This window comes from Rhineura floridana, chromosome 3 (genome assembly GCF_030035675.1).
Source record: "Rhineura floridana isolate rRhiFlo1 chromosome 3, rRhiFlo1.hap2, whole genome shotgun sequence".
Lineage (NCBI taxonomy): Eukaryota > Metazoa > Chordata > Lepidosauria > Squamata > Rhineuridae > Rhineura > Rhineura floridana.
Window position 1 is genome coordinate 94290281 of NC_084482.1, and position 25390 is coordinate 94315670.

General features: G+C 44.8%; 1 protein-coding gene and 1 pseudogene across 2 annotated transcripts in view; one reads left to right on the plus strand and one right to left on the minus strand.

Annotated features, from left to right (window-relative positions):
• The window catches only part of PPP2R2B (protein phosphatase 2 regulatory subunit Bbeta), a 367792-nt gene that overhangs the window by 75414 nt on the left and 266988 nt on the right, over nucleotides 1-25390 (plus strand). Inside the window, exon 1 of one of the 2 annotated variants that reach the window (XM_061616938.1) lies at nucleotides 23012-23942. The exons of the other annotated variant lie outside the window; for it this stretch is intronic. Within the exon in view, the coding sequence (XP_061472922.1) occupies nucleotides 23873-23942 (70 nt within the window). The 5' untranslated portion in view covers nucleotides 23012-23872. Of the gene's footprint in view, nucleotides 1-23011; nucleotides 23943-25390 lie in introns of those variants that run through there. 2 annotated transcript variants of the gene reach the window in all.
• LOC133381975 (uncharacterized) overlaps nucleotides 24576-25390 on the minus strand; it is a 37659-nt pseudogene continuing 36844 nt past the window's right edge.

The following is a 25390-nucleotide window of genomic DNA, read 5'->3' on the forward strand; positions in this document are numbered from 1 at the left end:
ATGCATGCCACCCGGCGCCCAGCTAGCCCCTTACGTGGCCCAGATTCTCAGCTTTAATTTAAAAAAAAAATTAAGTTTCTAGGTGGTCCGGTTCTCGAGACATACATTAAAACGTTAGCCACCCCCCTCGACTGTTAAATCTTTCTTTAAACAGTACCGTACTATAACACTTTGTAGCTTTAACCCCGCCCGTTCAGCATTGCAGCCAATCAGGGATTGTGTTTCGGTTTCATTGACCTGAGGCAGTGTCTAGAAAACAAAATGGTGGTTTCACACCCCCCCCCCCGTTTATCTGAAAATCTCATAAATTGGGTAAGTATATACATTTCAGTTTTTTTTCCTCTTGTGTGCAGGAGTCAGAGCTTGGGCAGTGTTTTGAAAACCTTCCCAATACTTGCTGTTTGTAAAAGCAATGCTAATCCCATATGCCCAAAGTAAATCCCATTTAATTCAATAGGACTTACTTTGAGTAGACATGGTTATGAATGTGCTGAAAATCAATGGGACTTTGGAGTGAATGTAAAAAAGAATTATGTTTGTGTTCTAACTCTTTCTGTCTCCAGTCCAATTTTAAAGCAAGTAGGCAGGCTTACTTAGGTATTACAGTTTTTATTCTGTAGGAAAGTAATACTGATTTTTTAAAAACTAATACTGATTTTTCTGCAATGACCAACTGGTTTGACAATAAACTATTATACGGGCTGTATGTATTTATACATCTGCTGTGTGTGCGTGTGCGTGTATGGAGTCTTTCCAACACCCCTGTGAGGTAAGGTTGGAAACCAAGGCAGCTCACAACAAGAAATAAAGCCATTTAAAATCCAATGACCATAAAACAAGTATAAACAGTTGCAAAACAGCATAAAGTGGCATGATTCGGAATTTTGGGTTGTGTGAATGAAGTTGCTTATCACTTGAGGTTGCATTTCTGTCCCTGTTTGAGTAAGCCCCACTGAATACGCTGGGACTTGATTCTGAATAAATAAATTTAGGATTGCACTATAAATATCTTTACAGTTTGTGTAAATAATAAATATATTTGATAGTCATGCTTATATACATATTTCTTCATTTATCATGTTTTTGGTTTTTGGTTAGGAATCCTGACTGGTTGTGAGATGCTTAGTTTTTTGCCTTACTCATAGGAATCTTGTTGTGGTTGGTATGGTATTCCATTTAGGAAAGTGTTACTGCCTTCTGTGTTTTTTTTTCCTATTTGCATTTCACTTATCTTTAACCTCACTCGGTTACAGCCATAGAAGCAACAGCAGCATATGCAAGATAATTAACTCCCATTAGTGATAAGAACAAGAACAGAGCTTGGAAAAGTTACTTTTTTGAACTCCAACTCCCATCAGCCCAATCCAATGGCCATGCTGGCTGGGGCTGATGGGAGTTGTAGTTCAAAAAAGTAACTTTTCCAAGCTCTGAACAAGAATTTATAATTATTATTTCAATTAAAACAAGAGGCTTATCAATACTTTGAAGAGGACCAGATATTTATTTTCTTTCTGAGCCCAGGACTGAGTCTTTCATGATGCCCGGTGTGTGTGGGGGAGCAGGAGAGTAGTCGATAAGACAGACATCCTGGCATTGGTAATCTAATTAGCAAGGTATGTGTGGGGTTGTTGCACACTTCCAGGCCCAGTTTCATTTTGAGTATGGAGGTGGAACCCATGTAGATGTGGTTGATCAAAGGGAGAAGAAATTTTGAGTTAAGCAAAGCTCTGCTTTTATAAAACCTAAGAAACATACAGATACTTTGAATGTCTGAGTGCCTGCACCAGTGGAATACTGGAGGAACTTGTAAAACTTGCTGCAACAGTATTTAGAACTGAGCATGTGGTGTGAAAGACTCCTTTTCCTAACATTTTGGCTTGTTTTTCTCCACCCACCACATCTCTGAAATATATTGTATATGTTATGGTTAACCGTGCTGCTGCCCTGACTTACTTTATGTTTGTTGCTATTTTGTGTTTTTATTATGTTTTTATATTGATTGTGTGTTTTTATTGTTTTTATTATATTTGTAAGCTGTGCTGAGCTCTGTTTTTAACAGCAAAAGGGCAGGATATAAATTCTCTTAATCAATCAATAAATACTCCATAGTGTTGGAAACTAGAGTCTTGCATTTAAGGCTGAAAATGTTGCTTTAAAAAAAAAGATTTCTCACATCTTTCCCCAGTTTTTGGTGGTAGTTCCTAGGCACAAAAACAAAACAACTGGACAATCCAAATATTAATATGCAAATATTTGCATAATATGCAAATAATATGCAAATAATTTGCATAATATGCAAATTAACCTGCCCGGATTTGTGGAACTGGAATATGGCAACCCTACCATTGCCTCCCTCTGAGGCTAGGCCTCCCCAGCTGACTAGGGCCTGCTCAGCTTGCCACAGCTGCACAAGCCAGCAAAAATAGGAATTATACTGTGTATTTATGGGAAGCACAATATTTAAAGGTGAACTTTCTAATGTGATCCATGTTTAAAAGGAGTAAAATAATCTCCAATTCAGTTAACCACAATCCTCCCGTCATGCTGCTGCTGCTTGCATTCCTGGAGCAGATTTGGTGGATTTCTGACTTTAGATTCATTCAAATATGGTTAATATTCATTCAAATATGGTCACTAGGGTGATTAACATCTGCACTTTGTAATTCACTTTGAAAATATTCTAGTTCTGACTGTGTAAAAGCCTTCTCTGTTGTCAGCTACATTTTCAAAGTTACAGTTTCATTTTTGGGGAGGGAAAAGTCAATATTGGTTTAGAATGATTGCATTGCTTCATGAAATAATAATTGGTACAATGAATGTCAGGAATTCTAATTAATTTACATATGCATTAGAGTCCACTGTCATGAAAGACCTTGCTTTGCTTTCTAGCACATGGAATTAAATATTTATTCCTGTTGTGATTTCATGTATACATAGTTAATACCTCTCCCAAAATACCACCTGCTCACCACCATATGTCATATGCCTTAAAGATCATGTGTAACACAGCTTAATAGCATTCAGGCTAACATGTTCCTGGAATGAGAACAGACAATTAGATGAAATTACTTGGCTCTTCAGGATATATATATTAGTCCTCAAATGTACTAAAAAAGCTATTTAAAGCCTCAGGACATGATTATCTACAAGCCACTTCAGCTGGTGTGTGTGTGTCTGTGTTATGTGCCTTCAAGTCGATTATGACATGGCGACCCTGTGAATCAGCGACCTCCAACAGCATCTGTTGTGAACCACCCAGTTCAGATCTTGTAAGTTCAGGTCTGTGGCTTCCTTTATGGAATCAATCCATCTCTTATTTAGCCTTCCTCTTTTTCTACGCCCTTCTGTTTTTTCCAGCATTATTGTCTTTTCTACTGAATCATGTCTTCTCATTATGTGTCCAAAGTATGATAACCTCAGTTTCACCATTTTAGCTTCTAATGATAGTTTTGGTTTAATTTGTTCTAACATGCAATTATTTATCTTTTTCGTGGTCCATGGTATCCACAAACTCTGACCTGGGATGCTTCTGACCTGGCAACCCTATTTCTCATGTTGCTGCTAATAACTACTTTCAGATATCAGATGTACTGGGTTTGCTCTGTTGAAAGGATAGAGCTCACCCAGCCCAGAATCATTGAACCCCCAATCCCATCTAAGCAGGTGGCGTTTTATGAAGCAGTTGATTCCTGGATGAAGCCATTGCTTTACTGGAAGGGAGAAGAAAGTAGTGAAAGGTCTTCCTAGCTTTCCATGCTCAGTCAGTCCAATTTTTGTTATTTGTAGCCAATGGCTATTACTCTATCAATCACAATGAATAAACAAGACAATACAAGAGTAAGTTAAAACATACATTTTTCAGACTGGCAAAATATCAAAATATTATACAGCCACTCCAGCGTGGATTTTTCACATTCCGCAATGTTAAATTGAAACATTTGGTAACATACCTCTGAGCATATGCTGAGTGGTGGCAACACCTGCAATCAGCCCAGATAATAGAAATGAGACATGTACTGTGCTGATCTTGCTTTCGCAGGGAGGAAGCAACATTATTAAGACAGTTGACAGTTCAGATAGTCACTTTAAATATGTCTGATTTCCTTTGCAATTGTAGTTAAGCTTCTTATAGGAAATTATTTTCTTTTGCTTCTATTTCTGTGAATATGTGAAGTACAGGAACACTTCGCAAAATTTATGCTAAAAAAACTCCAAAAATAATTGTGGAATAATGACACTGACTATTCTGCAGAATAGTCTCTTGTGGACCTCAGGAGTGTCTCAGTTTGCACAAGATAAAACAGTGGGAGGAGAAATATATTCTATCAAAATTCTATTTTGCATGTGTTGAACTGGAAGTTATAATAGCAATTTTATTGCACTCTTTTAGCCCTATGTAAGATAATGCAGAAATGCTCTTAAATCTATTCTAAATGAAGGTTAAAAACCACTGGAGTGAAAAGTGCCTCCACTCTTCAAGATATGCCAAAGAATGGGGCATGGCAGATACCTGGGGTGGTTAGACAACAGTGACAGCTACATGCTGACCTTTAGTGAATTTTAATTTGCAAATGCATTTGTGTTTAGGACTGCTAATGCTTTTAGTTATTGTCAAGGCTTGTTCCATGATTTTAAAGTGTTCAGAATAGAAGAATTTCACGAATCAGCACTATGCATGTTGCATAACAAACAGGTTGATCATGTGACATCCATGTCATATGGAGGCTTGATACAAAGCCTAGTACTCAGTGAAAGCTGTTTTATTGACTGTGGTTTATGCAGGCTACAAAATGGAAAACCACATAAAATTTACAAATAATACCCAATTAGCAGAAGGTTATTTTCCTCAGTGAAACTTTTTAGAACAATTCAAACTAGGTGTAATTAAAGATAAAACTGCATAAACAACAGCCCTGTTCTTGCAAAACAAACAATTGTGCCTCACTTCACAAGTAAGAATATATTCCAACACTAACATGGGCTGCAGTTCTGCAAACTATTAGGCCGATTGAATCGTATTGACTTCAGCATAATTTAAGCAAGATAATTATGTATACCAATAATCTGGGCAGTGGGGGGACATTTGTGCATTGGGTAGGCTCTTAGATGTTTTCTCTTATGTATGAGCTCATCAACTGTTTTTTTTTATACCAGTGATTGCAGTGACTTTCTGTCTTTAGTAGGAATTTCTAGATGGAACAATAGGTTTTTTGCAACATGTTTCTCACATTACAAAAAAGCATGCTTGCTTACACATGCACCCAAGCACAATAAATTGATCAATATTTCATGACGGTTTTTGTAAGATATAAAATATACATAAATTATATCCCTAATAACTCATTCACAGTTTTATAAGCGAACAAAAATACAGATTAAGATTTATCTCTCATATCCCTTTTAGAATTAGGGTTCCTGTACCATAAATAAATGCATAGAAGAAGGAATTTCAGGAGGTGACACTGGTCATACCAAAGAGCATCAGAGATGAGAAAATCTGCACCTGCCAGTTATTTCATCTACACAGTTTTAAAGGTACAGAACCCTAACTTTGAAAACTTGGTGATTCCTGCAACAGAAAAGTTGTTCTTTTGGCATTAAATGTTATGATACCAGTACTGCTGATATTGAGATTAATCCCTCATGACTCTAAATTGACTTGAGGGTAAATGTCAACAAAGTATGTTACTAAATAGGTTTATATCCAATGTGAAAATCCCAGCTTTGAGAACCTGCTGGCTGATTTTCACCAGTGCTCCAACATGAATTTTGTGGCATGTGAAATTTCTGTCTTGGGGTTTATGAGGTGGAACACTTCTAGAAGGATACTTATGGCTTGCCATGTGAGTAATTTTCATATTACAAAATCCCTGAATGTGAGATGACATGATAACCTAATAAATCCTTTAAACTGTAATGGCCATTATTGGGTCAAGGTGAAATGGGTACAGTTTCATATTATACAGTGTTAATGTATAATTAATAGGAATACAAACATAAAAATAGGTTAGGGTTTCTGCCATGACAAGGATTTGCCAGGTTGCTCATTTTGGTTGGCAATGAACACTATTTCAAATAAATCCTTTTCACAAGGCATGTTATAGCTAGGTCGAAATTATCTTTTATTGCCAGTCCATGTATACAAGGCTCCTGAAGGTCTCAGAGACAGCATCCATCTTCTGCTTTCCCTTTTAAATAAGTGGGTGATCTGTTCCTGCAACTGTAAATTGATGCCTAAAGCAGCATGTCATATGGATTGCCACCATCTAGCAGAAAGTCTCCACAGTGCTGCTAGACATGTATGGCTGGCGCGGGTAAGGGGAGCTGGTGCATTCCTCCGCCTCAGCTCCAGTGGCCACCTCAGAGCCCGCCACAGTCGCTTCGTCCAGATGGAGCCGCGCTTCAGGCGCGTCCAGGTGTTGCTTCTGTACGTCTGGATTCCTCAGGCCCTGTTCTTGTGGAGCGTGGCGGCGCAGCCGGCTTCCAGAAGCGCGGCCCCTGGCCTGGCAAGGAACAGCAGAAGTGCAGTACTTCAGAAAGGAGATCCTAGCGCCCTGGGAGAGCAGATTCAGGCCTCAAGAGATATCGCTGCTGGAGACTCCGTTGCTGTGGTCCATGCTGCCGCCATTGCTGCTGCCTGCCCGCTTACGTGCGGGGCGTTGTCATCTTCGCCGAGGTGCCGCGTTGCTGTCGGTGGACCTCGCTGTTGCGGACTGTGTTGCTGCCATCGCCGCCGCTGGTTGTGGGCGTCTTCATCATCGCTGAGGGCCGTGCCGTTGCCCAGGACACTATCACTGCGGCGTATATCTTTGCCACCTCGCCGCTTTCTTGCTCATGTGTGGCGCTTCTGTTGCTGCTTGGGGCTGTGTTGCTGTCCTGGTGTCCTTGCTGCGGCTTGCCTTTGGATGGGACTTGAGACTGCCATCGCTGTTTGACGAGGATTAACTCATTTTAACGTTTGTTTGGGTGTGTGTGGGGGCTAATGTGGGGTGAATGATTGGTATGTTTGCTTGTTTGTGTGGTTTTGTGTATTTTTAACATGTGCCTGGGAGATAAGATTCCATCCTTCGTGGGGGGGCTCTCGGGGGCCCCAATTAACGTAGTGACGGGTAATGGGAGGTATGGCGTTAGGAGGAGAACAGGCCAGGTAAGGGGAACTCGTCCCAGACAAATTGTGTCTGTGCCTTGTTCCGGTTCTCCTCATATCCACAGGATTGCTGGTTGTCCTATCAGCCAGCTCTCGGATCTCCAAGTGCTGCTTTTGAATGCCAGGTCGGTACATAATAAAACCTCACTTGTCCATGATTTAATTCTGGAGGAGAGTGCCGACCTGGCATGTATAACCGAGACCTGGGTGGCTGATCAGGGAGGAGTTGCTCTTTCCCAGCTTTGCCCACCCGGGTATTTGGTTCAGCACTGTGGTAGATCTGAGGGCCAGGGAGGAGGGGTCGCTGTGGTCTATAGGAGTTCTTTTCCTCTCACCAAGCACCCTGTCCAGACGGCGACTGGTTTGGAATGTCTCCACCTTGTGTTGGGCCAGGGAGACAGACTAGGAATACTGTTGGTGTACCGTCCACCTTGCTGCCCAACAGCTTCCTTAGCTGAGCTGACAGAGATAGTCTCGGAGGTCCTTTTGAGGTCCCCTAGACTTTTGGTACTGGGGGATTTCAACGTCCATGCCGAGGCTGTCTTATCTGGCGCAGCTCAGGACTTCATTGCCTCCATGACAACAATGGGGCTGTCTCAATTTTCTACTGGCCCAACACATGTGTCGGGACATACTCTCGATTTGATCTTCGCCACTGGACATGGAGATGGTGATCTGATGGTGGGGTGTTTTTCATCTACCCCATTGTCATGGACAGATCACCGCTTGCTGAGATTTAGACTTACAGCGGCTCTTTCCCTCTGCAAAGGTGGAGGATCTATTAAGTTGATCCGCTCCCGGAGCCGGATGGATCCTGTAGTTTTTCAGAGGGCTCTGGGAGATTTTCCGGCTGATAGGACTGGTGCTCCTGTCGAGGCCCTGGTCGCACTGTGGAATACAGAAATGACCCGGGCTATTGACACGATCGCTCCCGCACATCCCCTTCGCTGTAGAGCTCATACAGCTCCGTGGTATACCCCGGAGCTGAGAGCGATGAAACATGAGAGGAGGAGGCTGGAGTGCAGATGGAGGAAAACTCCCAGTGGATACAATCATGCCTTGGTAAGTGCCACCAATAAGTTGTATACAAAAGCAGTAAGGACAGCAAAGAAGCTCTATTTTGCTGCCTCTATTAGATCATCTTTAAGCTGCCCAGCGGAGCTTTTTAAAGTCGTGCGAGGGCTCTTACACTCTGGCCCTCACGATACTATGGAAACATCTGAGACCCGCTGTAATGAAATTGCTGGACACTTTCAAGATAAGATTGCATGTATCCGCAGGGACCGTGACTCTGATGTTGTGACAGATGAATCCATTGAAGTGTCCAGAGCACAGCCTTGTCTTTCTTTATTGGATGAGTTTCAGTTGGTGCAGCTCGAGGAAGTGGACAAGGTGCTTGGAATGGTTCAGGCGACCACGTCTGTTCTGGATCCTTGCCCATCTTGGCTAGTGAAAGCTGGCAGGGCTGGAACCACCGGTTGGGCCAAGGAGGTGGTTAATGCCTCCTTGAGGGAGGGAGTGGTCCCTGGTAGCCTCAAGGAGGCAGTAGTGAGACCTCTTTTAAAGAAACCCTCCTTGGACCCAGATAATGTAAACAACTATAGACCGGTGGCGAATGTCCCTTTTCTGGGCAAGGTTTTGGAGCGGGTGGTTGCCAGCCAACTCCAGGCGCTCTTGGATGAAACCGATTATCTAGATCCGTTTCAATCCGGTTTCAGGCCTGGTTTTGGCACCGAAACAGCCTTGGTCGCCCTGTATGATGACCTGTGTCGGGAGAGGGACAGGGGGAGTGTGACTCTGTTGATTCTCCTTGATCTCTCAGCGGCGTTTGATACCATCGACCATGGTATCCTTCTGGGGAGACTCGCGGAGTTGGGTGTCGGGGGCACTGCTTGGCAGTGGTTCCGCTCCTACTTCGCGGATCGTCACCAGAAGGTAGTGCTTGGGGAACATCACTCGACACCATGGACTCTCCATTGCAGAGTCCCTCAGGGGTCGGTTTTGTCCCCCATGCTTTTCAACATCTACATGCAGCCGCTGGGTGCAATCATCAGGAGTTTTGGAGTGCGTTGCCATCAGTATGCTGATGACACGCAGCTCTATTTCTCCTTTTCATCTTCTTCAGGTGAGTCTGTTGATGTGCTGAACCGTTGCCTGACCGCGATAATGGACTGGATGAGAGCTAATAAACTGAGACGCAATCCAGACAAGACCGAGACATTGTTGGTGAATGCCTTCCCTGCTCAGATGGTGGATGTTAACCCTGTTCTGGATGGGGTTACACTCCCCCTGAAGGAACAGGTACGTAGTTTGGGGGTTCTTCTCGACTCTTCCCTGTCTCTCGAGGCCCAAGTGGCCTCGGCGGCACGGAATGCGTTTTACCATCTTCGTCTGGTAGCCCAACTACGCCCCTATCTGGACAGGGACGACCTCGCCTCGTTCACGCTCTGGTAACTTCAAGATTGGATTACTGTAATGCGCTCTACGTAGGGCTGCCCCTGAAGACAATTCGGAAGCTTCAGCTGGTGCAGAACGCAGCTGCCAGACTACTGACGAGGACCAGTCGGTCTTCGCATATAACACCTGTCTTGGTGCGTCTGCACTGGCTTCCTATTTGCTTCCAGGCGAGATTCAAGGTGCTGGTTCTTACCTATAAAGCCTTACACGGCGTGGGACCTCAATACCTTGTGGAACGCCTCTCTCGATACGAACCTACCCGTTCACTTCGTTCAGAATCTAAGGCCCTCCTCCGGGTACCAACCCATCGGGAAGCCCGGAGGGTGGTTACTAGATCTAGGGCCTTTTCTGTGGTGGCCCCTGAGTTGTGGAACAGCCTCCCCGAAGAGGTACGCCTGGCGCCTACACTTCCATCTTTTCGGCGCCAGGTAAAGACCTTTTTATGCTCCCAGGCATTTTAATTTTCTTAACCATTTTAATCTTTTAATCCGTATTTTTAATTTTTGTCGTATTGTGTTTTTGTAGTGTTTTTTGTTGTTTGTTTGTATATGTTTTTATGATTTTTATTATGATATATTGTATTTTATCTTGTTTGTTCACCGCCCTGAGAGCTATTCTGCTAAGGGCGGTATATAAATTGAAATAATAAATAAAAAAATAAATAATAATAAATATGGCATCTGGTGTTGGCTTTGGGGTTGTCCACCACCATTAAGCTAGCCTATTTAGACATGTCTGAAGGGGGCAAGGGTCATTGAGACTTTGCCATTCCCTTAGTCTAGTGCCAGCCCTGCTCAGAAGTTAACCCTCGGGCTTGATGAGATCTAGGAAGATACACAATGGACATAGCAAGCTTAGGCTTGTCCTAGCAGACCTCAGGGACTGTTTTGACACTCTCTGAGACTGTCAGAGATAAAGGACAGGAAGGGATAAGATGAGCTATCATTAAGCTGGTAGGAAGAGACATTAGCTATGTGTCATATACCTTCTTTGTTGCCAGACAAGAAGTTACACAGGAGTCTGAATAGTCGCCATTTAAAAAATAAATGAAATGGGGCCTCAGAGGCGGAAATCAGGACATGAATAAAAGACTATCAGGGAGGGTCACTTAACCCTTTATTCCCCTGTTGTCCACCATGACTGGTGCCCATTGGGATTTGTAAAGTGGAAAGCAGGGAGCTCAACAATAGGTGGAGCCAGAAACAATGAATGGCAGAGCCAACTAATTCTAGCTTTGTCTCCATCCTCCTCCCTCATGAGTTCTGCAAGGGCAGGATTGAGACTAAGGAAGAGGAGAAGGAAACTGACAGGCAGGGCCACCCCCCCGACTGGTGGGGCCTGGAGACTGAGGTTGGTGGAGCAGCGCCCTATTTGCCTATTGGACCAGACTCCACTGTCTGCTGCATTGCCTCCAACAGAGAAAAAGATACAGGGTCCCCAAACTCCCCCCCCTTGAAAAGAAACACAGATTGGGGAAGGTTGTTTTTAGCACGCGAACTGTGGGAGAGTTATGAGTTAAACACAAACAACCACTGCTGTTCGGTTACTGAAAGGGTCCATCTCCACAGCTGCTTTTCATAACAACAACAAAAAACGATTGGGGGGAGTGTTCACACACTACAGAGGCAGGTTGGCCTGTGCTGATAGTTGCAGCATAACAGAAGAATGGGTTGATAATGGAATGACAACTTGATACAGTATATGCCTAATTCTACATGACTCAGGCGTGTAAAGGAAATAAACTGTTGGTTCTGGGGGATGTCAACATCCATGCCGAGGCCACCTTATCCAGGGCGGCTCAGGATTTCATGGTCTCCATGACAACCATGGGACTGTCCCAATACGCCATTGGCCCAACACATGTAGCAGGGCATACTCTAGATCTGGTTTTTGCAACTGGACATGGAGTTGGTGATCTGAATGTGGGGGGGCCTTACATCAGTCCCTCTGTCATGGACAGATCACTGCTTGCTGAAGTTTAGACTTACAGTGGCTTTTCCCCTCTGCAAGGGTGGGGGACCTATTAAGTTGTTCCACCCCCAGAGACTAATGGATCCAGATGGTTTCCAAAGGGCTCTGGGGAGTTTTCTGGCTGATAGGACTGGTGCTCCTGTTGAAACCCTGGTTGCACTGTGGAATACAGAAAAAAAAACTGATTCTGGCCCGCTTGCATTGGCTGCCTGTATGTTTCTGAGCTCGATTCAAGGTGCTGGTTTTAACCTATAAAGCCTTACACGGCTTGGGACCACAATACCTGATGGACCTCCTCTCCCAATATGAACCCACCCGTACACTATGCTCAACATCCAGAGCCGTCCTCCAGGTGCCTACTCCGAGGGAAGCTCAGAGTCTGGCAACAAGGGAGAGGGCCTTCTCAGTGGTGGCCCACAAATTATGGAATGATTTCCCTGACGAGGTACGCCTAGCACCATCACTGTTATCTTTTTGGTGCCAGGTCAAGACTTTCCTCTTCTCCCAGGCATTTTAGCATGTGTTTTAAATTGTGTTTAAAAGATGTGTTTTTAAATTTGTATATTTGTTTTTAATGTTTTAGTTATTGTAAACCACCCAGAGAGCTTCGGCTAAGGAGCAGTATATAAATATAATACATAAATAAATAAATTACTGCCGAAAGTTCTAACCTGAGCCTTCTGCATCTTGCCATCACATTCTATATACCGTCTCTAGTTAAACTGAATTTTTTAACTCACCTAGTATGGCATTTTTAAGGACTGATTAAAAAATGTTTCTATTTGCATGTGGTGAAAAAGGGAGTGGTAGATTTCAGCAATTTGAGATGGAGAGGAAGGGGGGCATACATTTTCTTTAGCTGCACTGAACCACCCACAGGAGTGGTATACTTATGTGAGTAGTGTAATGTATTAGGAATAAGCTTGTGCAATGCTGCAGATCCACTTCCATGAGCAAAGAAGCTTTTCTTTCAAGCACGCCTTCTTCACAGAATTTGATTGCACCATTGTGCAAGTTTGCTTCTCATCTGCTATGCACGGAGGCCACTCCTGTTAAGAACATAAGAACATAAGCAGAGCCTGCTGGATCAGGCCAGTGTCCCATCTAGTCCAGCATCCTGTTCTCACAGTGGCCAACCAGGTTCCTGGGGGGAGCCGCAAACAGGACCTGAGTGCAAGAACACTCTCCCCTCCTGAGGCTTCCGGCAACTGGTTTTCAGAAGCATGCTGCCTCTGACTATGGTGGCAGAGCACAGCCATCATGGCTAGTAGCCATTGATAGCCCTGTCCTCCATGAATTTGTCTAATCTTCTTTTAAAGCCATCCAAGCTGGTGGCCTGTTAACTTTCTTCCATAATGTTCCTTTAATGTGATCTGTTAAATGTACATATTAGCAGCCTAAGGAAATGTACACTATGAATTAGGTGCAAGTGGCAAAAGATAAATATGAATCAGCCCTTAGTTACCATAGTTTCAAAGAAAATTACTAACCAGCAGCTCTCAATCAGATAGCCAATCAAGCACCTCTAACTTGTTTCTAGCAAAGTGGATTTCAGTCAGGTATCTTCTACGTTTTTACTTCCAAAGTGTTAATCTTCATTTAATAGATAAAAGAGACTTGTGTCAGTCAATTGGGGGGTGGGGAGCAATTTAAAAGATTGTGCTTGAAAATCCAAAATTTAGGATTAAAGATGGGGAAGCTCTTCTCTGCTCTCCCTAGATTAACTTGGACATAAGTCTCTTTTTTTAAAGTGTGAATGATTTGGATTATTTTTCTGAGCAATATAAGGCTTGGGAAGAGTGACATGCTCGTCCCATCAGTCCTCCTTGTCCCCTCAAAGCATCCCAAAGCCCTCAAAACCTGCCCTCAAAACCTAGCAAGTAGTGATAGTACAGTGAAAACAGGAGAGGGGGAAGGTTTGTAGCTTCATCTTCATCACCCTGGTAGTGTTCCGATTAGCAGCATGCTGGGGTACAAAACCCAAGGGGCCCATGGGAGATGTAGTTCTCCTTAGGGTCAAAGCTGGTCCTCATCTCATGTCCCTGCACTGTCACAGGTGCTCCCACCACTATTTGCCTGGTGCATTTTCATCTGAGCTGGAAAAGAATTCAGAAGCTTTAAATGTTTGCCTTTCATTTGAGGAGGCTTTTTCAAATCCCCCTCCCAAGTTTTTCTCTGTCCCTGACCTCGAATAACGTCTCCAACAACTCTGTTTAGGACAAGTCAGTCTGAGGACAGAGCTGTGTAATGGTGGGTGATTCCACGTAAGCCAAGAGTATCTTGAGGGAAATGTGTGTCCCACAGGAGGACAAATGGATAAAGACTCTATATTACAGAAATACTGACGGAAAATATGATCGCTTTGCTTGGCAAGCTGAAACTTAATGTTTTTTTAATAATATATAAATTTAATAAAGGCATATGCTGATATAATCTTTGTGCAAACAGGCAAACTGTTGAAAAGTTGCACTGAAGCTTTCCCAATCATACAATAATTTTGTCAGTGTTCCATGGTACAAGTCAATTGCGAGCAGAGAAAGAGGAACTTAACCTCGAGTGCTGGCATGCCTTTAATAAAAAACAAACACACCACCTTATACTTTGCTCAAGAGATACCAAATTTACCATAAGGAATAGCACATATAAGATCTCTGCCACAGCTGCAGATGCCCCAAGTCACGGTAAAAGAATTGGGACTATTTTCAGTGGAAAATTGATTGCAGTCTGTCCCTGAAGAGGGAAGCAGTAGCCTGAAATCAGGCAGACAGCTCTGCTTCCAGTCTGTGTCACTGAATGAAATAAAGGTAGCTACCCCTTTGTTTCCAAATGGCCTAGCTTCATTCCTAATTTCCTTTTCCCTCTTCATTTAAGCCAGTAATCCCACAATGTTTGTTGCTAGGTATCCTGTTAATGACTTGGGATTCCTTTCTGCTTCTCCGGATCACCTTCTTATCTTCAGAATGAATAGTAGCTCTCATAGAGCCTGCACAGATTATCATAATTTCAAAAGCAACAGGAGCTATTCCCACCCCCAGTTAGTACTGCTGTAACATTAGCCCTGCTTCTACAACAGTTTTGCTATCACTACACAAATGTAATTGGGGTGCAGGCAGGGAAAATCTTCAGTACTGCAGGACAAGCCTTTCAATGGAACAAAGCCTCATTCACATAATTTAAAAGGGGGGAATGTTAACTAACACTCATGGAGGGCACACATACCTTATATGTGTGTATATATGTTAATATATATATTAAAAAAGCTACTTGAATGTTGGTGGGTAAGATACTGCATCCACCCCCCACAGATTAAATAATCTTTGCAAACTGTTCCAAAGCAATAGGAAGAGGGGGAGAATGTCTCTTCATCAATGGCTATCAGACAGACTGTTTAATCTGTACCAAGTTGTGACCCTGACTATCACCACCCCTACCAGGAACACTGCTGAGGAAGAGGCAAGGCAGCTCAACTGCAGCCACTTGTGCCTGGAAGTGACATCATGTGAGTGCACCCAGTATATGCAGAAGGGGCCAGGCCTGAAGCCAGGCCCTGAAGAGCTAAAGATGGAGACTGATGGGGGAGTGGGGAAGCAGACTGGGAATGGTCCATAGGAGGAGGAGAATGGAAGCAGGAGATGCCTAGGAAGCCCAGGCAGTTGCTAGAGAGGGAGTGGGGAAGGATCTTGAGGCCAAAATTGCCTGGAACCTGCAGGACTATTTGATGGGGGCCTTGTTCAGAGCCCCTGACAGGTCTCAGCTTGAGTAGGGGAGACTGTGACGCCCTTCCCTGGCTCTCCCTGTCAGGTTCCTACCTGCTCGTGGCTACTGCCTGTCACTAGGCACCACCAGGGACTCCACCAGTCCGGACTGTCCTTTTTTATGGTTTCTCTCTCCGCTCTAGTATAGACCTCACCAGATCCCCCTGCTAGGCAGCACCACCAGACACGTCCTATAACCAGTATCCCCAGAGACTCTGCCTGAGTCTCTCTCAATCAGGTTACCTCTGTGACTGCGTGCTTAATCTGTCCCCAACCCCCTTGTATCACTGCAGATAACTCATAACTCAGGGTTGCTCTAGATACTTATGAATGTTATAATCTCCTCTTCACCGCTGCCACCATTTGTTACTGTTTCCCTTCAGCCTTGGTCATTACCTTACCCTCCCTTCTGGTCTGTGAAACCCCAGCCAAGGATCAGGCCTTTGGTAAACCAAATATAGTTTTTATTAAATAACAGAGATAACAAGATTACTTTTCTAATGGTACTTAAGCATATGGTTTCATCTATTTCTGTGATACTTGACTTATCATGAACTAGAACTCCCACTCTCTCTTTCTCCACACGCTCCTGACATCCACCTCCAAACACCACCAAACACTTCTCAAACAACCCAGCAACGTCCACCCAGATTCACCACAGATTCTCCACCCAGATTCAACTGTCATTCTTCCATTTATACTCCCAGCCATTCAAACACTCAGCCAATCATCCAGCATTCTACTGCTCATTTACTCCCCCCTCCTGTTTCATTCCACTTACCATGTATCTTCTATACAAACAGCACTTACCATATATACATTAATACAGGAACATCACAGAGACAACTAGCTGGAGGGAAGTAGCTTAGTGGAGCAAGAGTACCCCTATTGCTTCAGGACTAAGCCCATGCGAAAGCTCTCTAGTTGGGCCAAGAAGCAGACAAAAAGGTGGTAGTTGTGGGCCTCTTGTGAGGCAACAAAACTGTCCACCGAGAATGTTAACCTCTTGCCCTTCTGAAGTAATGAGGCGAAGTCTTGTATTGGAAAGGAAGCTCAACCAAGCCTTCCAATAGACTCTCAGCCATAGAGATTCTGTGTGATCTTTCTGGTCAAACTTTAGGAGAGAGCCTGTGTCTGTATGTGTGTGTTGTTTTTTTTGCTGAACAAGGAATTCTCAAGGCTGTTCAGCATAGAGTTGTCTGTATTGAGGCTTGACAACACTTATCAATGCTGAAATGGAAATGGACTGCCTTCAAGTTGATTCCGACTCATGGCGACCTTATGAATAGGGTTTTCATGGTAAATGGTATTCAGAAGTGGTTTTACCATTGCCTTCCTCTGAGGCTGAGAGGCAGTGACTGGCCTAAGGTCACCCAGCGAGTTTCATGGCTGTGTGGGGATTCGAACCCTGGTCTCCCAGGTCGTAGTCCAACACCTTAACCACTAGTGATACAGAAACACCCAAATATCTATTTTAGCATGGGAATGCTGACTGTCTGTACATTTCCTTCAGAAATTGAGACACACCCCCAACATTTGCCAATAGCAAACATTTTACATTTAATCTCCAAGGGGGTGGTGTGATGTGGTGTGTGTGTTTAAGAAGATATGTGACAGCCCCTTATCCCAATTCACTAATAGGCAAGAAACCTTGTGGTTTAAGAACGTACCTATAGCCCACAGATATTTTTATCAAACTTTAAAAAGCAGGGAAATTGCACAGCTATAGTGAATGCACCAGGGGAGCAGGAGACCTGACCTCCTCTCTTAGATATTGTACTGCCCTACAAATTTGTCAAAATGCAAACACAATTTGGGTTGGTTTTTCACAGTCCAATCTACTTCCTGTGTAGCTTGGAAGAATTTAAGAACATGTGCCTCTGACCCTCTCTTTTTACACTTTGAATTCTCGATTCTCTCTGACTGTTTTGTGTATCACCATGAAAATTGAGAGGGTTGTTAAGCAAGTGTTTCTGAGTTCAGGACTATAAGTTTTGTAAGGTTTTCTTTTGACATGAGCTGATGGGAAGCATCAGAATTGCATGGGGGGTATTTTCAATTTAGCATTGAGGAATACGAAAAATCCATGCTGGCTATAGTATACAGCCACTATCATGGCTGTATAGACACAGGGAACCAACAGAGGAAGGGTGAGAAAATGGTGGCATGGCTAGATAGGTGAATAATACATTATTTCAATTACACATACTTTAGCTTAGTTACAATAGGGACTACTAGGAGGATGATCTAAAGTCTTCCTGGAAAAGGATAGTTTTGAGGAGGGAGTGAAAAGAACTAAGGGAGGTATCCACACATAGGCATTTGTGGAGGCACATCCATCTAACAAGGGACACTAGGTGGAGTCATTTCAGGGAGCAAGAGACCTTGGATGCCTGAGGGTGGTAGAGCTGGATGAATGAAGATTACAGGAAGGGGCAAGTTAGGAAATAAGTACAGAGAGATAAGGTGGGGCCAGGGCATGGTGTGTTCTGAAGGTGAAGATAAGAAGCTTGCACAGGATCAAGGAGTAAATGGGAAGTCAATTAAGGGATTTGAGGAGAGTGAGATAGAGTGATGAGAGAGGTTAATCATTTTGGAAACAGAATGCTGGATTGATGTGAGTGGATGAAGGTGAGACAACAGAACACCAGACATAAGCATAAATGTAAGATGTGGACTACTTACTGGGGCCAATGTTGTGGGTATGTGGTTATATTTTTTCCAGGGAGACTAGTTTCCCTGTCATCTATTTACCAATGTGCCCTAGATATATTGGGTGGTATTCAATGCTAGTTCTACTCAGAGTAGACTCATTAAGTTAATCGACAAGACCAATTTAGATTCATTAATTTAATTGGGTCTACTCTGAGGAGGACTTAGTTGAATACAACCCATTGCTTTTAGATAATCGTTCCCAGAAGCCTCAATGTTGGGCCAATCCAATGCCAATGAAATTAAAAGCATGGTAAATGTGGCATCATTTGTTCAATTTTGTATGCTATTTTATAACACATTTAAGGATTTAATCCCATGATTTTGAGAGTAAAATCCCCTTTTTAATAGAAGTGGAACATTACCAGCAATCATATGAGGCAGTCGTGCTTCTTGATCCAGGTACTTGTGCAAAGTAAACCATGTGCCATTATTAGTGAGTAATTGTGTGCTCATTTTTTGCCTATACAGAGATGATAAATATCCTACATGAAACAGCTCTTAATTTATTACTGATACTGATATGATTTATTAACATCTTTACCCTTGTTATCCTGGCCTTTGACACCTGAGATGCATATTTTTAGGGTCCATCCTGTTTTATTTGATGTTTGTGCTTTTACGTTCTAAATTGTTTTTAATGATGTATTTTAAACTGTTGTAACTGACCCTGGTGCCTTAGTGTGATGGGCAGGCAATAAATTAAAATAAACAACAACATGCATATTCAGGACAAATCCTATAACAGATTGCTATGATATTCAGTTTTCACTCAGCTTACCTTGCTGACACCCATTAAAAGTCCAACTTACTCCACTCAAAATCTCCTCAAATGGTGATTAGAGTTCAGGTATGTGCATAGATTTCTGGGTTTGTTTTGGCTGGCAGTTATAGTCCAGATGCCTAGCCATAGAAGTTATTTTTCTAGTATGGCATCTGGTTGCTTGGCACACATAACCTGGCTTAGCAGACTGCCTATCCACTTTGTAACCATTAAAAGGGAATGAATACTGCATTGTGTTGGCCTTATGCCTGTTATTTTCTATGACGGCTACCAGGGTGCAATCTGTAGGAAAAGCCAAAATAAGGTCACAGAGTAGAAAGGTCTTCCAAAGTTTGAGTGATAATGCCTCTATGGAAAGTAGCCGCTAAGCAGCATCCTTTCAGTGATGACAACCTGCACTAACCAGATCCTGCTTTACAGGCCAGTGCAACAAAGAATGCATTTCACTGCATTTTGTTCTGGCACACCAGAAACACAGGGACTGAATACCTAATGTAACTGTATACCTAATGTAACTGTACACAAGGGGATCATGGCTAGAATATTGTTTTCTTAAGGAATGTCCAATTAACACTGGCTAAAATCTTGCTGTAATTTTGGCCGAGAGTATTCCTATCAGGAAACAGATACTAAAAGACACCTGTTGTAGACATAGTGTGTACCTATGTGGTCCTGGTAGTTTGGGGATGTGTAGGTCACTAGAACAAGGTGACAAGCTGCTTCAAAACAAATGAAGCATCCCTGAGCAAACACCACCCTGTTCTGCACATGTGAGTTAGGTTTCATATGAAAAGGTTATACTTCAGTGGTAGAGAACGTGCTGTGTATGCAGAAGGTCCCTGAAGGCATCTCCAGGTAGCTCTGAGACCCTGGAGACCTGCTGCCAGTTAATAGAGGCAGTACTGAGCTAGATGGGTCAATAGTCTGACTCACTCTGGCAGCTTCCTAAGTTCTCTACTGCTTAGCTATAGTTGAATTATAGACTGCTTTTCCACAGTGCCCAAAGCGGCTCACAAGAAACAGTAGCATAGTCACATTGAATGCATTGGCATGCTTTGTTAAATAATCATTTAACATTCCAACGCCTATCAGTAAGACAAAATCAGCAATTCAATAAACTTAGGATACATTTCGTATTATCCTAAAATGATCTAGACTTTATGCATAACAAGGAAAGAGAAAGGTAAAAATAAGAGGGGGAGACTAATCCACACTGTGAGTTCTCATCGTGCTGCACTCCAAAAGGTCACAGCAGCATGGCTTACATAAAACTGAGAGAGGGCAGGGATCTTATCTCCAGGCTAGCTGGCTCTCTCCTCTGAGGGCCCCTCTGCCCCAGGTGTTCTGGTTGCTAGTATTCTGACCATGGGTTTCGGGCGGGGGGGGGAGGAGGGAATCACCAGTAGCCTGAAAAGAGGTTCTTACTCTTTTCAGCACCATTCATTGTAAGGTTTACAGGGACAGCTCCCTGCTCTCCAGTGTCGACATAAAGACAGCAGCATCCTCAGCTAGCTAAATATGCTCCCTGTGCCCACAGCTCCAAGTATCAAGAGTTCCTTCTGGTATTTGAAACTGTCTTGTCTCGGCACATTGTGCTTAGAGCAGGCCCTCACCAGCTGCTGGACCCTGGTACCACCTTCAGGTGTTTGGCACAGCCATATCTATATATTTATGACCGAGATAAGGCTTTCTTCCCAGATGGCTCCCATATTTGATCATTTGCTGCCAGATGCTTGTGTGGGTGTGCTGCTTCATACTCCAGGAAATGATGGAATACCCAAACACATTCATTTTCTGGTTTACCTCATTTATTTACTGATACAGATGTATACTCTGCCAATAAGTGTGAGTACTATCAAGATAGCCCACATAAAGCCGCAGTAAAAACAATCCACAATAAACAACACTTATTAAGCACAGCAGATTTAAAAGCAGAGCAGCAGGTCAAATCCATTTTACACACATTCCTGTGTGGTAGAAAGCACAGTGATGGAATATTTGAGTGTGAGCATAATATTGGGGAGAAAAGAAGGGATTGAACCTGAGGCAGTCCAAAATGATGCTCACTAGAAAGAAAAATGTAGATTCTCTAGCCTGCTGTCGAAACACAGGGGTTTACATTTTAGCGGAAGTTCTCCAGCAGATGGGAACATCAAGCAGTATTCTAAAAATAGAGGAATTAGGTGGTGTGGTATAATTGCTGACTCACAACTGGATGAAATGTGAAATTGCCTTATGGTGATTCAGACCATTTGACCATCTTGCCCAGTACTGTCTACTGCTCCAACTGGTAGCAGGTCACTCATGCAGGTGTTCTCCCCAGCCCTTTAACCAACAGAGGTCCTGAAAACCTGATGAGTGGTGAGGAGTGCTGATATGCTCATGTCCTGCTTTGTGGGGTTCTCGTGGGCATTTGGTTGACTGTGAAAGCAGGATAGCAGACTAGATGGGCCTTTGGTCTGATCCAGCAGAGCTCTTGTTATGGTCTAAACTCTTCTTCAGAATGGGGGAAGGGAGGGGAGGGAGAGATTTGGTGGGGAGGGGAATCTGCCAGTCTGCAAATTGTAAGGATTGCTTTCTTTGTGAGGATAGAATATTGGAATATAGGTGTACTTTATCTCTTTATTTATAAACTATATAGTTAAATCAGATGGTAAGTCAGTAGATACACAAGTAGTGCTTGATCTAAAGCAGAGGTGGGGGACTAGATCAGGGCGGTAGGACCACCTGTCAATCACTTGATTTCATAGTTCCCACCTAAAGCAAGGTCATTTGAGCACCCAAATTCCTAAAATGTTCCCTGGCCATTCCAAAATTGACTTCCTTCTCTAATTCAGTAGAGTTTTGAATTTGGGTAAACCATCCTTTTAGGTGTGGCTTCAAAGGGGGTTATCTTCAAAGGAGTATTTTATAGGAGCTTCTACAGTTTAAAACACAAACTTCTAAAGCAAGCATACATAACTCCTCTTGTGTTGCTCAGTCTGCCACTGCTCAAGTGGTCTAACTAGAGGCCTAAGAGCCTTACATGATTTTGGAAATTGCTGCCTGGAAGACTGCACAGTGGTGCTGGCTTTTAAGATATTTCTACACCTGACATGAAAAGCCAAAATGAGGCTCATCCTCCCAGTCTGGACCTTTTCTTTTTTTAATGACAAGACCCGAGGCAAGAAAATAGCACCCATTCTGAGTCTGCTACCCAAAGTAGATTGGTCTCTAGAGGAAAGTAGGGTACTGAGAGAAGACAACAATATTAATAGCATATGAAGAACTCTGCTTGATCAGGCCAAAGGCCCATCTAGTCAAGCATCTTACAGTGGCCAACCAGATGCCTATGGGAAATGTGCAAGCAGGACATGAGTGCAAGAACACTCTCCCCACCTTCAATTCCAAGTAACTGGTATTCACAGAATCATAGAATGATAGAGTTGGAAGGGGCCTTGTAGGCCATCGAGTCCAACCCCCTGCTCACAGCAGGAAATCCACAGCTTCACACACAGGGGAATTCACACACGGGAAAAATGCTTTCTACCTGGAAGGGCAAAGACTCCTCCCTCCCCCAGTTTCCTTCACTAGAGTTACGAGAACTTTTCCAAAACTCCCGCAGGCTGCAATCCCGCACCCAGTGAGGCTACTTCCATTGACTCTATGGGGAGGGATTGGGGCGGATTCCAAAGCACAAATGTATCTAGATGCCTATTGAACGAAACCGCTTTATTCAAATATCGGAGCCCTTGCTACCCGGTATTTCAGCTTTCTCGTTGCTCTCACAGAGAAGGGATGCGGGCGGCAGTTCTCTTCAACCGCCCGCCCGACCACATCTTAGCCGGTCTCCCGCGGCCGCGCCACGTGAGCACCACGACCTGCCCAGGCAGGCTCAGGGCTGGCGGGGTCACCCGGGCCCCTGTCGCCTTGGGCGCGGCCTCGCCTCCCAAGCCCCCCCCGGCCACGTCCAGGCGCCCCCTCGCCCTTGCCTCGGGCTTCCTCTCCCCCTCTGGCCGTTCCTTTCTCGCGGCTTTCGGGAGTTTGACCCTCCGGGGTGGCCCTCTCGGAAGCTCCACTGCAGCAGAAAAAACTGCTCTCGCTGCCGGGGGAAGAGTTCCCCAGGCCGCCGTCGCGGTTGGCCAAAGCCGAACTGTATGGGAGGAGCCTGGGCTGTAATGCACCATAAGGTTCCACCAAGCCGCCGCCGCCGCACGAGACCGAGCAGCTTTCTGCAGTAGCAGCAACGCGCTCGTCTTCTCTTTCCCTCTCTTTGCCAGCCTGGGCTTTGCAGCAGAGCCGAGCCCGCAGCTCCCGCCTAGCCTGCCGCAGCGGCGCCACTCCTGTTCCCTGAAAGAACCCCCCCCTCTTCGCCGTCCGCACCACGTCGGGCCGTGGCTTCACGGAACAGCCGCCCCCTCCCCGCTGAAATAATAAAAAAGAGAGACAGAGAGAGGGAGCGGGTTGACGCCGGAGCTGTGCTCTTTTGCAGTAGCGGACACCATTTTGTGGCGCCCGGCTTCTTGACTGGGGCAGCCCGGGGAAGTGCTGCATGCGGAGGAGAGCTGGCCAACCCCAAGGGGAACCTGTTGGGCGTCGCGAACGGGAAGTAGCCCAGCTGCGGCACTTCGCCCTGGAATTGGGGGTTGCGGCAGCGTCTCTGGGAATCGGGTCGTGCGCGGCAGCGGCAGCCTTGGGAGGAGGGAAATTGGAGCCTGGGCAGCAGCGGCAACCGCAGCAGCGGCAGGAGCAGGCGCAGGCAGCGAAGGGAAATCGTATCTTGCGCATCCCGGTTCTCGGGTGGAGGCGAAGGAGATTTGCACCTTTGCGTCAACGGCAGGAAGAGAAAAGCAGCTGGACCTTTGCCACCGCAGCGTCCCTAGCAGGAGGAGAAGGAGGAGGTGAAAGCTTGCTTACTTGCTTGTCCCCCCCCTCCTCCCAGGGCAGGAGCATGTTAGTCTCGATGCAGCTCCCCTTCCCTCCTCTCCACTGATCCCAGTCTTGGTGGGGCGATGATGGATACTTGCCTGCTTGTTCTCACTTCCCACAAAAGTAAGCCCGCTGTCAATGGAGGAGGACATTGATACCCGCAAGATAAACAACAGTTTCCTGCGCGATCACAGCTATGCAACCGAAGGTAATGGATGGCCCAGTCGGTTAGGGAAACTAAACAAATCACTGGGGGCGGGGGGAAGCAACCCCTCTCCACTGCGGGGAGGCTCCTTGCCAAAGCGCAACTCTAGAGGCTCGGGTTCGGCGGCGGAATGGCGTTGCGCTTGGTGGCGAAAGAACCGAGGGCAAATCGCGAGGAAGTGGCGGTGGTGGAATTAGGGAGGCGTCTTGCCGTTGTGCCGGCTCATGCCTGGAAAGGTTGGGCCCCGAGCAGCAGGTGGATTAGGGCGGAAGGTCCCTCGGGCTCCAGATGAGCGCACTCTCAGTGATGTCAGCTCGGCTTCATTTGGGCCCCGATGACACCTTGATGTGTCAGCGGCCTTGCTTGCCTCGCTCCCCAGGTGCCGGCAGTCTCCCTTGCAATCGGCGTTTGCCTTCTTGGTTACCTTTATTGCTCAGGGAAGCGTAGCAATTGATTAATGGTTGCTTGCAAGATAGGGATTAGGGCGATGCATTCTGGGGTGCTGCGTTACCCAAGCTCGGCAATGCAACAATTCAATCCTCCCCCTCCCCTCCGCAAAAAAAGAGAGAGAAAGCTTTGGATGTATCATGATGACGACAGACCAGAGCTGTTTGCAGTGAGAAGGGCAAGAGATCGTTAAGGCAGGTAGCGACATGTTGACGGAAAAGGGATGCTACGGTAGCTGTGCTGCGGTCGATTCTGCTGAATCAATTGGGAGCGGAAATGAAGTGGGGTATGAAACTGAACAATCTGCTGAGAGGTATCATGAAAGGCAAAGAAGCTGGGGTATGTGGAGAAGAGGACACGGAGTGGAAGAAATGGCTTCGCCAGGCCTATTTTTTCACTCGTGATGGATTCTTGTCTCCTTCACCATTGATCAGAGTCTTCAATGAGCCCCTAACTGAAGATATTTAGCCTTGACTTTTAGACGATAAAATGGAGATGGAGGATGGTCAGATGAAACAAGAATTAACCTGAAAGGGATGGGAAGGGGTGGGGGAATTTAAACTTGGCTTGGTTCGAAATGCCTGTAGTTTACCTAATCTACAAAAAAGTGCCACGACCAGAGGAGCTGGGGAAGTCACAAATGTAGTTGAATGTGGGTCGGCCTTGCCTCAAGCGTGTAAGCCTTGGGGCTGGGATGGCTGAAATAGAAAATGGGATTTTGTGTCTGGAAAAAAGGCACGGATGCCCCCAACCCCTTGGAATTTAGTTGAAATTCATAGGGTTTGACAGTGGACTAAATATTTGGTTTTTAAGAAAAGAAGGTAGGGGGGGAAATGGGGTGCCACAATGCCGGAACTTCCAAACATTTATGGTGGTGTATAAAACATTGGAAAGATTTTCCATCCTGCGCAGGGCTGATAATTATTTCACCTAAAATGGTGACTGCGATAGTTATTTCCTTTGTTATTAGTTCTGCTGGATGCTTCTGTGAGGATTTTAGTGTA